The sequence below is a fragment of the Tamandua tetradactyla genome, chromosome 24 (genome assembly GCF_023851605.1).
Source record: "Tamandua tetradactyla isolate mTamTet1 chromosome 24, mTamTet1.pri, whole genome shotgun sequence".
Lineage (NCBI taxonomy): Eukaryota > Metazoa > Chordata > Mammalia > Pilosa > Myrmecophagidae > Tamandua > Tamandua tetradactyla.
Window position 1 is genome coordinate 51,894,344 of NC_135350.1, and position 15,175 is coordinate 51,909,518.

The following is a 15,175-nucleotide window of genomic DNA, read 5'->3' on the forward strand; positions in this document are numbered from 1 at the left end:
AATTTGATTCTTAAAGGCATAAAAAAGAAAAAAGGAGCTTCTCTATGATAAGCTGTGAAAGAACTGCAGTGTGTTGGTTAAAGGGATGCCTTCGCAGAGCAGGTCTGGAGAGTGAACGGCAGCAGCAGCAGCACTGGCATCAGAGTCCAGGGAAGGAAAGATGCTTCAGCTGGGCCCAGGGCCGTGTAGTGCCAGGGAATGCTAATCAGCAGGGCAGAAGGGCAAGGGAGTGGGGGTAGAAAGGGTGGCAGAGATGGTATGTGAAGTGCAGGATGCCACAAAGGTATCTTGAAAAAGTAGGTGCTGCCTGGATGGTGGCACCAAAAGTCCACCAGAAAAGGCAAGAAAGCATTATGCTTTTTTATCCCTATTTCTTTTATCCAATATAATAAGCAGGTACACATATGCATAACAAGCAATGACTAAAAAGAACTCACAAAAGGGCACACAAAATAATGTTTGGGTAAAAATATATTTCCCCCACTTGATGTCTTGGCACTGTTGATATATGCATAGATTACCTGTCCGTTACTCTCCTACCTTAACAGACACCAAATTACCAAGCATGGTTGCTGAGTGATTACTTTCATATTTGAAAAAGTGATATGCTTCACATCAATACAATTATTTTAGTTTTCTTAAAAAAAGACAAGTGTCTAACATGCAGCTTACATATATGACAATTCTGCATAAACACTGAAAGTAGATTACACAAGTTTTAGAAAACACATTGGTTATTTTCAAACAGCAAAATGACAATGATCTATAGCTACAGTTTAAGGCATATCAGCATATTTTAAAATCAAGAAATAGACAAAGTTCTAATGCTGTTCACAGCTTAATTTTTAATGTATTTTTAAAATTCCCTTCATACCTACATACAGCTAGACATTATAAGTCAAAATTTCCATTAAAGAGTCATCACATACATGTCCTGTAAATGGAACTAGGACTTTTGGAAGCTGAGACTTGACAATTTCAGACGGTCGCAAATGCAAACAAAGGGGTCTGAATGGACAGTTTTGGTAGGACCACACAGAGACAGTACGACATGGGTTGGTAGACGGCTGAAAAATCTAACACAGCAGTTTGTATGTGAAAAACTTATGGATATATCAAGAAAGTGAGGAAAACAAGTCTATCTGAGATGCACAAAATACAGAGAAGAAATGTTATTGCTGGTGAAATTACAATGTAGAGAAGGAAGATAAGTAACATATGCCCAGTGTTAAATGATTTCCCCCATTGAGAAGCCTTTTCTGGACAAAACCTTGACAAATTCATAGAGTCTAAGCTGGGAAAACAATCTCTGAACTGTCAATAAATTCTCAAAAGGCTTTTCTGTCACATCCAATAGCATATATAATTGCTATGGGTATCTAAACTCAAGTCCTGAAGAAACAAAAAGATGGTCATTATGGTTGAAAAAAGGATAGGAGAGGCCAATCCAAGTGGTCTGCACCAAAAAAAAAAAAAAAAAAAAGATGACCACTGCTAGCATCATGAGGGAGAGCCCATGAAACTAAGATCACCCAAAAATTAATCAGTGATGAAGACAGCCTTGCATGAATTTTTTTCCTTTTGTTTTGTCTAGTTGAAGGTAGCGGTTTCTTATTCTAGTTTTATCAACACTGTCAGAATCAAAGACTCTATACTATTCACTGATGCCCATGAACACAGACTAAGATTAGTAATTTCTGAATGTCTACACTGATAGGAAAGGGGAACATGAATTTATGTGCTTCTTGTGAAAAAGATATAAATGTAGTCATTCAAAATACATTTATAGTTGTCATTACCTCTGTATCCCACTTGAAAAGAATGAAAGAAAAGAAATCCATCCATCCCCTTTGTTTCTTCTACTTTTAAAAAATCAGAAAGCTCTCAAAGATTTCTTACTACTGTACTTACATGCAGAGGCGAAAGCACATCCAATTAGACTGAGGGCATCATTTATTCCGTGCAGAGCCAAGGACTACTGTGAAAAAAGGCATAGATACAGAAAGAAAAGAGAAGAGCAGCAATAACAAACTAAATAGGGTTGGGGAGGAGTGGTAGAAAAAAACTCAGAAGCAATACATTAAGGGGGAAAATGCTCTATATCTTTCTTTTGACTTTTTATTCCCTGACTATATGTTTTATTTTATTTTGAAAATTTTAATGCAAAAGAAAAACAATCAATAATCTTGGAATCAAAAAGTCGTTGGATGCCTTTCACTGGTAGGCTCATTTTAATAATGTTTTAGTGATGCAGATGATTTTAAAGTGTATTTTCTGTTATATGGCACAAAAAAGCTCACACAAGCAGTGGTGGGAACAAGCACATGACTTGAGTATTCAGGCTTTTGTCTGTGCACAGCGGTGAGCAAATTCAGCCAGTGGTTAGAATGGGCATGCCATCTCAGACTTGGCTGCTTCACAGCTAGCCTCAGACTAGACTCAATAAACAAACAAGCAGACAGACAATAACAGTACCTCCTAAGCCTGTCTTTACATCACTACTGCTAGTTGAATTTGGGCTTCAATAACCGATTTCCTTACTTAGCCTAATTAAGCCTAAATCAGTTCACACAAGACCATTCCTTCTTTCTTCCTAAGAACATGATTGAGGACAAAAAGAAGAAAAAAAAATCCATGTAGAATCAATGGAAGACGTATTAATTGAAGAAAAAACTGTGGGGTTGGGTAGGTTAGATTCTATTCTATTTACTTTTTATATGACTACTGATGGTCAGAAGGAAGTTGTGGGGGTGAATTATTTGGTCATGAGAAATATCTTTTCAAGTAAGAAACAGGACATTACAGAGTAAGAAACTTTGGCAGATCTTGTTAAGAGAGAGAGTAAAAAAGATCAAGATGAGGATAAGCATCAGAAAGGAATGGTACAGAAAAGAGATTAAACAAATAGGCCCTTTTCTATGCAAACTAAGAACACGGTTTACCTCCTTGGCCCCATTGCTGAGGCTCTGGGGCTCTGCCTCAATGGGCCTTAGACAGAGAGAGCAGGTGAGGCTAGTCATGGTGAGGAAGATTCCAAGACAACTGGATTTGAGGAACCAGCTGTTCTACTTCTTCTTCCTTTTATTGCCAAATACTGAAGAGAACTAAGGAAGCCAGATGGAAAGCTGAATTTCTACTTTCCTGACTCATGGGTTTATGTTGTATTCTTCCCCATTTTCCCCTCAAATTTGTGCTGCAGATGACACACAGTTTAGATCAAATTTTCTATTTGAAGCATTTCTGGAAATTCTTCTCTTGGTTAGTTAAAAATTTTATTAGAAGTTGTACTGATATCTTGGAACCCGTCATTAGGTCCTACCCACCCAACCCACTGCGAACAAATGTAGGTGTGTTTATGACATCCCTTATCCTAGGTGATAAGCAGGGTGAGAAAACCATCATCCTCTGTCCGGTCTAAACTTTGAGATTTCTATTTGTGAAAGTATCAAGGTTACACTAATAAAAGTGAACAGAATCCTAAATTTTCTTGTGACAGCCCCATTCCAACTTGACCGAGATTTGAGTAATAGGGGTTCAGATGCAGTTTCAAACCACCAAGAGGAAACAGTCTAAACAGACCCACAACCCAAAAAATGTTATTGATTAAAATGAAAAATTCATATAATGCTTACCCCCAGTTCTGCCTATACACAAATCTACCTTAGTTTGGAGCAGGTATAGAGAAGAGACAGGGTGAGTTCAGGGATTTTGCAATTACTGAGATGAATAATCAAGAAAATGCAAGTTGTTGTCATGGCTGCTCTGGTTTTTAGTTGAGCTGCCGAGGCGGTGAGAAGTTTTCGCATCAGACGTTACACATAGCATTTCACCCTCCTTTCCTTGGTCCAAAGCAACATACAAGTAACAGGCATGCTTCCTGCTGCCGTTCTGAACAGGCATGACAGACAAACCATTTGCTTTTCAGAAACAAAGTCCGGCTGCACATAGCTTTTGCTACCATTCCCTTGTTCTATCATTTTCCACCACCCAACAACATTCAGTAATGAGTTAATAGTTATTGGTGTTTGGAGAAGAGTAAAAAATAAAAATAAAATAAAAGGACACATATGGCAAAAGACACAATATTACTGCAAAAGCAGGTGAATGCGGGAACATCCTTGGCTTGCCAGGCTTTATGTGAAGCTTGCACTGCAAGTTAAAAAACAAAACAAAAAAGTTAGAAATAATAATAAATAAAAAAGAAAGGAAAATTAGGAGTGCCAGCACCAGCATTCAGTGATGGTGAATGCTCATGCAATGATTATGGAATTGACAGAAATTAAAACAGTAAAAATTTGAGTAGGCTATTCTACATGACAAGCAAAAGCAAATTTTAATTTTGAATTAAAGAACACATGGTTAGTTTCCATTTGCATGTAATTTAGAATTCACAGTGACTTCTTAAAACCACTACATGTTCTGGTGGAAAGATAATGTTTGATTTTTGTTTTCTCAAATAAAACAAAACCATTCTATTAGGTTTGGGTATTGCATTAGAACTAAACAGGGGTTTCATCTTCCACTCCCGAGTTGCTGAAGGAGTCAGAGAATAAATGTACAATAAATGTCTTTTTACAATTAACTTAGAGAAAATGTCTAAAGTAGCTTGAGGATTAGAATACAGTGGATACATGCTATTAATCTTCTTGGGAAGAGAAAAAAAAGGATGGTCATTATATAGTTACAGCTAAAGCAGTGCTGTAAAGCAAAAGGTTCCTCCTCTTTTAGATACAAAGCAATGCCAAACCATGCAACTTTATTCTTCCTTAGCAGGAAATAAATTAAAAAAAAGAAGAAGAAGAAGATGAGTGGATAGTTGTGTAAACTGTAGTTATCAGATGTCAAGTACAGTTTTAAAATGATGGATTTTAAAACATTTTGGGGGGTAGATGCATTGTAGTCAGCAAATGCATGTCAGTAACTGTGTGTATAATTTTCAGAAAAAATTACTACTGTCCATTGAACAACTTACCCTTGGCCAGTCCCACCACTGTGGTGGCCAGAGATGGCAGGAGGTGGGGGGGTCCAGTTAATGGCAGTGGCAGCATTGATTCTACTTTGTAATCTTAGGAAATGTTATATGCTCTCATGCCACTACACATGAAGAAGTGTAAAGTCTTACCTTCATTAAAAAGGGAGTATTTCATTAGAATAAAAGAAAGAATTTAAACCTATTAGAAAAACTAAGTTAAGTTCTGAGGTGGAATCACTGCAGTTAAATAAATAAGCATCTCTTTTGTATTTTTTACTTAGAACAAAACCACCTGCTAATGGGCACATGTGAAACTCCAGCTATCTCCTCCAACTAAATGGTGAGGTAAGAGTCTTCCCATTTATTTTCAAAGTGCTGTTTTGGTTACTCCCTTATTGTCTTTCTGTGGTCCTCTCTAACCAAAACTCTCCTATAGGTACTGGCACTGGCAATAAGAAGAGCGATTTTTTTTTTTTTTTCAACTTTTATAGGTCTCTAACTGGCAGTTGCTTTCACTATACTAACCGGAAAGTGTGGAAAAGGGTAAGAACCTAGAAGTTACACAAAAACCTATACGCCATTGTCAGGCATAAAGCCTAGTGTCTACTGTGAACCAAATTAAGTTTAATTACATTAATTACAAATGAGACTATATAAATTAGGCTAGAACAGAATTCACACACAATTATGTACTATAAAAGCGTTAAATATTGGTAAGGCCCAAGAATAGAAAGAAAATAATCTAAAATGCTTGAAGGGGCAAAGAAAAACTTCCCTATATGGGAAAGGTTTTTACGTGGGAGATCATTTTTTAGTGGAAGCATAATATTGATCAGCTCTCGGAATTTTTAATAATAGCTTAAAGGCACATCCAGTATACATGAAATATTCTTTTAACATTGCTGGTCTTTTATAAACAGTTTTAGCTTTAAAACATGTACCCTTATGCACTTTAGTGCTTTAGGGTAAGAAAAACTTGACTTTGGGTTTTCTAAGCTGAGTCAGCAGCTTTTTCTCTGTTTCACCCACTCATGCCTACAGATGTACATAAAGATACATGCTCATCTATACATACAAACACACACACTCATTGACACACACCCCTATTTTCATCTTGGTTAGTATGGATCAGCAAAGGTACAATGCCAAATGGCAGTTTTTGAGAAATGTACTTTGATTTTGTCTCTACTGGAAGAAGAGTCATGGCAATCTCTGAATCTCTGCATGTAGACCATCACCATTTGCGTCCAGTGCACCCCAACGTGCATAGCTACCAAACTTTTCCTTGAACTGGATTATAATCTAGAAAATGTTTATTCTCAGAATTAATCTAACATAACCAAATTTTGGAGACTTGGACTCCTTTGATCACTTGTATCTATACCCGTCTCCATTAAAATCACATCTCATCTATACCAAATACTTTCGCTATTGATGAGAAAAATTTCCTGTTCCATGCTCTCTTGATGCGTCTTCTGCTGTCTCAGAGCTTGGAAAGTCAAAGTTTGTAACTGTCACTGTGCATTTTGATTTTTACAACAGACAATTTAATGAGATTCCTTTAGGGCCAGGTCTATTCCAAGTTAACCAAGCCAAAATGAAGAACTCTGGTGTGCTCACTTTTCCCTTTGAAAGTTCTCAATGATTGTGCAGAGACTCAATCCTATATACTATATTTTTAAAGAATGTAATTCTTTGCTTGCTTGAGTACCAGCAATTTTGTTGTTTACTTAGTTGTCAGCTCATTTCCTAGAAATTTAGCATCTAAGGATGGAGAGCAAGGATTCTGATACAACTTGTGAATCTCTTCATAGCTGCCCTACGAGCACCACATTTTAAACAGACAAAGTCAGGGCAGCATATGCAGATTTGTGAGTCCACCACAAAGTTTTCCTGAAAGGTATCCTACTGACCACTGTGTTTACTTTCAAAGCAATAGCTCTTGTCATAAAACTGCACCCTCCAGTGTTTAAGATGATTCAACTTAGAGCTTCAAATGAAAGGAAGATTTCAAGGAGGTCCAAATCTCCCACTGGATTCAGGCAGCTGCTATTGGAGTATCTAGGAAGTGACCAACTCAAGAACAGAACCTGACTCTTTGGCACATTAAATCAAAGCCATATTTAAAAATGGTTTATGTGTGGGTGTAGGTATGGTTTTAGGCTTGGAGGGGCATTTTGATTGGATAGGCATTTTGATACCATTGTGGCAATAAAACATTTCATCATCTTGCTGAATTTAAATGAAAAATTATGGTCACTAGTAACTCTTCCAAATATTTCATTTTGGGAACAAGACTTTCAATGACTGGCTTACCAAGCTTTAAACACAGAATAAGAAAATAATTTTAACAATCACAATCAAGAGTCACAAGAAAGGTCTTCAGAGAGTCCTAAAGAGAACTGAGCCTGCCATTTTTTGGAGAATCCTAGCATTGGTGCAGAAGATGCTATAAGAGAGGAGGTTACTCCAGTCCTGACTACTTGATCAATGTGGTCAAGTTTTATAAATTAATATTCATGTACCCTTGAAAAATACTTTAAAAACCTTCATCTTCCCTGAACTGTAGAGAAAATACTTGCTTTGATCTTTCTGGCAACAGACCAGTTTCCAGTCTGTAAATGGGAAAAGTAGAGACATGCAAGAGGAATAAATTGTTAGAGGCCCCCGATACCTGGGGGTGACACCAGCTTACTTTTTCTTATCCTTGTCTTTCTTGGTTTGCTGGGCCCCCGATTGCTGGGCTTGGGACTGTAATAACTGAGCTGCTGCTTTCTTCTTCTGGAAATTGTTCACCTCCTCCTCAAGCTCCTTCTTCTTGTCTTCTACTTTCTTCTTCTCTTCTTGGTGTGTCCGTTTCAGGAGGTCAAACTTCTCGTGAAGCTGGAAAGAAAAAGAGGACGGGATTCGTAAAGGGGATGAAAATTTTACTGATGTAGGGTTTTTGGATCTCCTGCCAAACAATATTTGTATCATGTGACTGCTTTAGCTTTGATTACAGGCGTGAAATATGTTTTAGTGACTTACTGGAGGAACTATGTTAAAAAGCATCCCTTGGAGTCCTAGCCTTTGAAATTTGAATTCTTTGGGTCAAAAAAATATATATATACTTGTTATAAAAGGTATAAAGAAGAAAATAAAAATTGTCCATAATCATACAAGATATTCACCCCTGTGGTAAGAGAAGATTTTACTTCTGGTACTCTATTTAAATGTATACTATACATTTATTTATAGTCATCTAATGCTTACTTATGAATATATGTATTAGCTCTTTAATAAGATACACTGAGAAATTTCTGGCTCTTGAAAAATTGAATTTAAGAAAATATCATGCAGAAACAAAATCTGAAATAAGGAAGGAAGGAAGGGAGAGACAGTGGAAAGAAGGAAGGGAAGGGGAAGGGAAAAAGGGAGGAAGAAGGAAGAAAAACATTCTTACTATCTTACATTTTTACTCAGCATCTGCTTAGTTCTTAAAAGCAATGGCAAATAGGGGTCAACGTTCCTTCCTCTGCACCCAAATCATTTTAAGTGCTTAGTTATTTAAATATTCTCTAAGTTTCAGCCATCTTAATAATGACAAATTAAAATGGAATGATGAGGAAATTATTCAGACAATTTCGTTTAAAAATATATTGAGCTATATATGGGTCAAGCTTTTGAAATACTCATTATTTATTTACCAGGAGAAGCATATTATACGCAGACAAACAGACACATGCACAATAATAAAATGGGATGAGTGTAATAGTAAAAATCCATGTGAACTTCTAGGAAGCTGTTAACTTAGCCTAGGGTATGGGGGACATCTTGGGGTCAGAGGACACGGGGCCACAAATGCATGGTCAGCAAAGGCAGAAGCACGAGCACTAATGTGGAGTCAGAGAAGGTTTTCTTGAGTGTTCAACCCATTCATCATTTAACAGACAGTACTTGAGGGTCCCCTTCAATGTTTAGCTCACTTAGTTGGCTGATAAACTAAGATACAGTAAGAGTCCAGAAGCCCAAATCTCATTATCAAGACTTAAGAGTTAAAGAAATATAGTGCTAAAAAGAAGACTATTGCCTGGATATATCCTAGAGTATTTTAAGCAGATAATCAAAAAGTATTGGCACCCCATATTACTGACAGACCCTTCCAATATGAAAAATTTTGAATCACATAGCCCAAACACCCCTAAAGAGAGAGATGGAAAGATCAAAGGTGATGTAGAGTTATAAAGGGAAGATAGTATTTAATAAATGAATATGAATGCTGAATCATTAAACTGATTATCTCTTTTAGTCTCCAGTATTTTAGAGCAGTTGAAAGTAAAAACCTAAAATCGTGAAATTGTGACCCATGTCAAACTCTGAAATATGTTCTACAACTAAATGTGGTGCTGTGCTTTGAAATTTATACCTTTTTTCTATATATATATGAAAAAGAAGGAAAAGAAGTCAATTGTGATGATAAAAAAATACTTACGCCCACTAGCCTCCTCTATTCTGGAGCAGCTAAAAGGAAAAACAGGAGAGGATCGTATGTAGCCCATGACAAACTCTGGGATCTGTCCTGTAACCACTTGTTGAAGAGTACCTTGAAAACTATTGCTTTTTTTTTTTTGCTTCATATATATGTTATACTGTACAATAAAAAAGTTTAAAAAAAAAAAAGTATTGGCAAGGGATGAGAGAAAGAATATAGAACTATTAAACCTCACCATCAAGAAAATCCCCTGATGCTGTGTTAAACGATAGGGACACCCAAATCTATAGGTCATGCCCTCGATCATGAGGCTTACTCTTGTGAAGCTTATGTAGGTAGCTAAGAAGCTTAGATTACCTATAGGCATGCCTAAGAGTTACTTCTGGAGAACCTCTTTTGTTGCTCAGATGTGGCCTCACTCTCTCTCAGCCCAACTCTGCAAGTGAAATCATTACCTTCCCCTCTACGTGGGACATGACATCCAGGGATGAAAGTCTCCCTGGTGATGTGGGAGATGACTCCCAGGGATGAATCCAGACTTGGGACCCTGGGATCAACAATTCCATCCTGACCAAAAGGGGGAAAAGAAGTGTAACTAATAAAGTATCAATGGCAGAGAATTCAAATAGAGTCGAGAGGTTGCTCTCATACAAGCTGCAATTAGACCTTGCTACCTATCATAACCTGCCAAACCCCAATCAGGACCATTCCAGGCAATCCTTAAGAACACTTAGGGCAATATATAAGATTCCACAAGGGTTCCATGCACTAGAGTAACTTTCCAGAAACCTACAACCTCCAGATGGGTCCCTGGTCCAGATAAGTCCTGAAACCTAGCCCAGCCTCTCCAGAACATCAGACAGTTCCATCTTCCTACCCCATATTAGTGACAGATCCTTTCAATATGAAAAATTTAGAATTGTCATAGCCCAAACACCCCTAAAGAGAGGGATGGAAAGATCAAAGGTGATGGTGGAGGTATACAGAGAAAATAGGATTTAACAAATGATTATGAATTCTGAATCATTAACTTGATATCTCTTTCAGTCTCCAGGATTTTAGAGCAGCTAGAAGTAAAAATCTAAAATTGTGAAATTGTAACTCATGTCAAACTCTGAAATATGTTCTACAATTAAATGTGGTGCTTTGCTTTGAAATTTGTAGCTCTTTTGTATATGTTAGTCTTCACCAAAAAAAGAAGAAAAAAAGTTGATTGTGATGATAAAAAAAATATTTAAGCCTTCTAGCCTATATTCCGGAGCAGCTAAGAAGGAAAAACATGAGATTGTATGGCAGCCCATGACAAATTCTGGAATATGTCTTGTAACTACTTGCTGAAGAGTGCTTTGAAAACTATTTCTTTTTCATTTCCTTGCTTTGTAAATATTTTATACTATACAATAAAAAAAGTTTTAAAAAAATGCAGAATATTCCTTCAGACTTGAATATTTGATCATGTCTGGTGGTTTGAGATTTTTAGTTTCAGTCTCAGCTCTTTTATTAGCCAGACATGTGACTGCACAAATCTCCTAACCTTTATGACTGGAGATTTATTATATATAAAATGAAGATAAGGAGATCTGACTCACTTTTCTTGATGGGTTGGTCTGCCACTCATGCAATATAATGTATGTAGAAAGCATGAAGCACTATAAAAAGTAAAGTATTAATAAATTACCTCTTTCTCTGCCTCTTTGAGTTCAGCTTCTTTCTCCTTTACTCTCATAACAAACATTTGTCTCATTTCTTCTTCTTTCTTCTGAAGTTCTCCCAAGAATTCATTCCGTTTTGCTTCATATGTCTCCTGAAGACTATTCCAAATTCAAAAAACAAGGACAGTGTCATGAAATTGCATAATAAGAAATTTCAGTTCATAGAACTTCTACCCCATTTACTTTCAAAAAATAGACAAGGCTGCTGCTTATAATATTAAAGCACGAACAAAAAGCACAATCTTCATTTTAGCTGATTGAAAAGACAAGTGCTTCAAGAACCAGAGATGAGGCAACAGCTACAATTCAGCACTGCAAAGGCTGTCTCTTACTAGCCAAGTTTAAACATACATGTATTCATACAGAGGAAACCTAGGCTGGGTTGGCTAGCAGTATCCTCCAGATTGATAGACAAGCAAGATCCAAAGGCATGATTTACAATTTTAGAAGATGGAAGCAACATACTGTAGGGAGAGAAATGAACAGGCACTGGAGTCAGACAGAGCAGGGTTAGAATTCTGGCTGTACCAATTTACAGACTGATGTTGGGGAAGGCATAACTGCTCTAAGTCTCAATTTTCTCATAGATAATACATGGGTATAAGCATGCCTTCCTGGGATGTTATTAAGAGAATATAATAAGTATTTCACATATAATCAGTGCTTAATAAATATTATTCTCCTCCCACTCATTACCCTCCAACCCCATCTGGAAAATAGACACAGTGAATAAACTAAAGAGACAGTAGTATCTCTAAGTATATTAGAGGAAATTGCCACTTTTAAAAATCTACCAACTGTAAATAAAGCAGAAAAGATTTCTATATTTATGTTAAACCCCATACTCCTACTTATTGTCTACAAGAACTTAGAGCCGAATATCTCAAACTGAATGCCACACCTTGGCTTTTTTTCTAAGAGAAATTACCTTTGATAAAACAACTTACTAAAACATGTATGCCGAGAAACATTTGCTGCTATTTTAAAAGATGCTATTTCTATTTCCTCTTGCAGTTTCCCTAAAACAATACTTGTTATGGTAACACCACCTGTAGGATTTTCCTCCATCAGCCATGGACCAAATTCATCCACTGGGTAGCAATGGATGGTGCCACCCCATAGCATTCACATCTGTCTGTTCAGAAGGAGCTAAAGGAAATTCAGAGATGGAAGAACACTTACATGTAATATGTATACATCTAAAAGAACTAAACAATTAGAAAATGTGCTAAATAGGATTGTTTTGTTTCTATAATCAATACACTTATTTTTAAAAATGAGGTTTAGTGTCAGGAGTGAATACTACCTATTTATAAGCAATCAGATATGTGGAGTTTCCAGAGGTTTATTTAGCTTTCTCATTATCTGCTGAGATAAAAACAAGTTTGGTCAATGTTAATGTTGGCTAATATTAATACAAGTATTTGGACTTGGAAGTTTAAGATACACAGCCATGGAGATATGGAAATCTGTTGCTAATAAAGCTATAAAATAGTTCATGATATGACTTTGCTCATTAGCTTATAATAAACTCTTCATCACCATTAACCGGGTAGGAATTGCTAAAGGTGGCAGATGACTTGTTTCTACTATGAAATTTTGGGAGAAACTCAGCTTTTATTGATTTTAATATTATGAACATATTTCCTATTTCTTATGAGCCATGGAATAATACCTTTCACAGAAAAACTACCAAGACACACTTCCCAAATTCTGTCCCATGGGTTACTAGTTTCAAGATATGATCTTCAAAACAGGGGCTCCAAAGTGAAAGCAGTTAAGAGAAAATGCAACATATGATCTACCATTAGGAGCTCCACAAGTGTAGTGGATCCCAAACCTGGAAGCACATCAGGATAACCTGGTCACGTTTTTTGTTTTCTTTTTTTTTATGCTGAGTCTCAGCTCATTCTAGGGTTTTTCTCAATCCCTTGATGCTGAGTCTCAGCTCATTCTAGGATTTCTGTCCCACGTTGCCAGGAAGGTCCACACCCATGGGAGTCATGTCCCACGTAGACAGGGGGAGGGTGGTGAGATTGCTTGGTCACATTTTATTGTACTTTTATATACACATTCCTAACCCCACTCTTGGAAATCCTTATTCAGAATGTCAGGCTAAGGCAAAATAATCTGTAATTTTTAAATGCATCCCGGAGCTTTGACATATTTTGCTAACTACTGCTTGTCTTAAATACTCTGAGAAATTCTTCAGTAAAATAACCTGTTTAACAGCAAGCAAACTCACCGCCCTCCCACTCTCTACATGGGACCTGACTCCCGGGTTGTAAACTGGCAACTTGGGTAAGAAATCCTAGAATGAGCTGCAACTCAGCATCAAGGGATTGAGAAAACCTTCTCGACTGAAAGGGTGAAGACAGAAAAACAGAATCAAGAGGTTACCCTGGAGATTATCCTTATGCATTTTATAGATATCCATTTTTTAGTTAAAGGTGTATTAGAGAGGCTCAAGGGAAGTGCCTGAAACTTTAGAGTTGTGTTCCAGTAGCCATGTTTCTTCACAATGTGACTGTGTGATTGTGAAAACCTTGTCTTTCTGGTGCTCCTTTTATCTACAGTATGGACAGATGAGTAAAAAATGTGGATTAAAAATAAATAATAGGGGGAACAAATGTTAAAATAAATTGAGTAGACTGAAATACTAGTGAACAATCAAAGGAAGTGGTAAGTGGTATAGAAAAAATAATAGGGGGAACAAAGTTTAAAATATATTGAGTAGATGGAAATACTACTGTCAATGAGAGGGAGGCATAAGGGTAAGGTATGTATGAGTTTTTTCTTTTAATTTCTTTTTCTGGAGTGATATAAATGTTCTAAAAAATGATCACGGTGATGAATATACTACTATGTGATGATAATGTGAGCCACTGATTGTACACCATGCATGGAATGTTCGTATGTTAAGAATGTTCATGTTATACGTTGTTTTAGTTTGATTATAAAAAAATCAAACAACAAAAAAAACCTGTTTAATTTGATAAACTTAAGAGTTCCCCAAATGTGTTTCAATGTCCTTTATTTTTTTATTTTATTTTTTGTCATGGGCAGGCACTGGGAATTAAACCCTGGTCTCTGGCATCAAGGTCCTTTATTTTTAAGTAAGCTAGACATGGAATATACTTTGGATCATTCTACCCAAAATACCGAGAACCTTCAAGATGATTGACTTAATCAGTCTCAACCATGACCTATCTTATGTTATAGTTTCTGGCAATAAATTTTCAATGTTGAGTCTTAACAAGTATATTACAGGAAAGTTTAAGAGACTAGGAGAGAAAATACCTAGAGCACATTGCAAACAATAAGAGTAGGCATTATTTCATGAAATGTGCATATTGGATCATGCTGAAAACGTATTTTATACAGAAGTTTGCAGTGCGAAAGCTGGAAAGCCCCTGTCCTAGAGAAGCAGTTTGTCTAAGGAGCAACTTTGCTATTAGCAAGATGGCCCTCTGCCATGAGCCTGGTTGCAGTTTTGACATCCGGGCTGGAACAGGAAAATAAATTCAGCAAATGCTACTTATTATTAGATTATCGTATTATTGGAGATGACTATCAGAAACATATGAAAAATAAATCATACAGCTTTACCCCAAACAGTCAAAGCTACAATAAGTTACTTAGGAGTAATTTAGAACAACTGCAGCATCCAGTCATATTCTTCAAGCACCTCTGCCAATCAAATTATAAATTAGAGACACCAGACAGACACACTCACTAATGTTTTTGTCATTGAGAACCAGTTCAGAAGGAACTAGGTCTACAGTATGCACTCACAGATACCTAAAGTGAGTATTTTTTGCAATTCTTAGCTCTTTAAAACTTAATTTTAGATTGCAATTATTAATACCCTTTTGCCAATGATATTTGAAGCTGAGGAATTTATCTTCTAATTTTCTCTTAATAGGACATAGTACAGGCAAGCTTTCTCATGGAAGTCAAGGGAAAGGAGAATGAGTACAGACACTTCAATTCATCTCTCATTCTGGTAATTCACATATC

General features: G+C 36.6%; 1 protein-coding gene across 5 annotated transcripts in view; it reads right to left on the minus strand.

The window, feature by feature from the left end:
* The window catches only part of SEPTIN11 (septin 11), a 119,429-nt gene that overhangs the window by 7,110 nt on the left and 97,144 nt on the right, over positions 1-15,175 (minus strand). For 2 of the 5 annotated variants that reach the window (XM_077143081.1, XM_077143080.1), the window contains exons 8-9: positions 11,122-11,254; positions 7,668-7,855 (exon numbers count right to left, since the gene is read on the minus strand). In XM_077143081.1, the coding sequence (XP_076999196.1) occupies positions 7,668-7,855; positions 11,122-11,254 (321 nt within the window). Of the gene's footprint in view, positions 1-15; positions 1,979-3,585; positions 4,150-7,667; positions 7,856-11,121; positions 11,255-15,175 lie in introns of those variants that run through there. The other 3 variants (XM_077143083.1, XM_077143078.1, XM_077143079.1) reach the window with 3 other exon arrangements.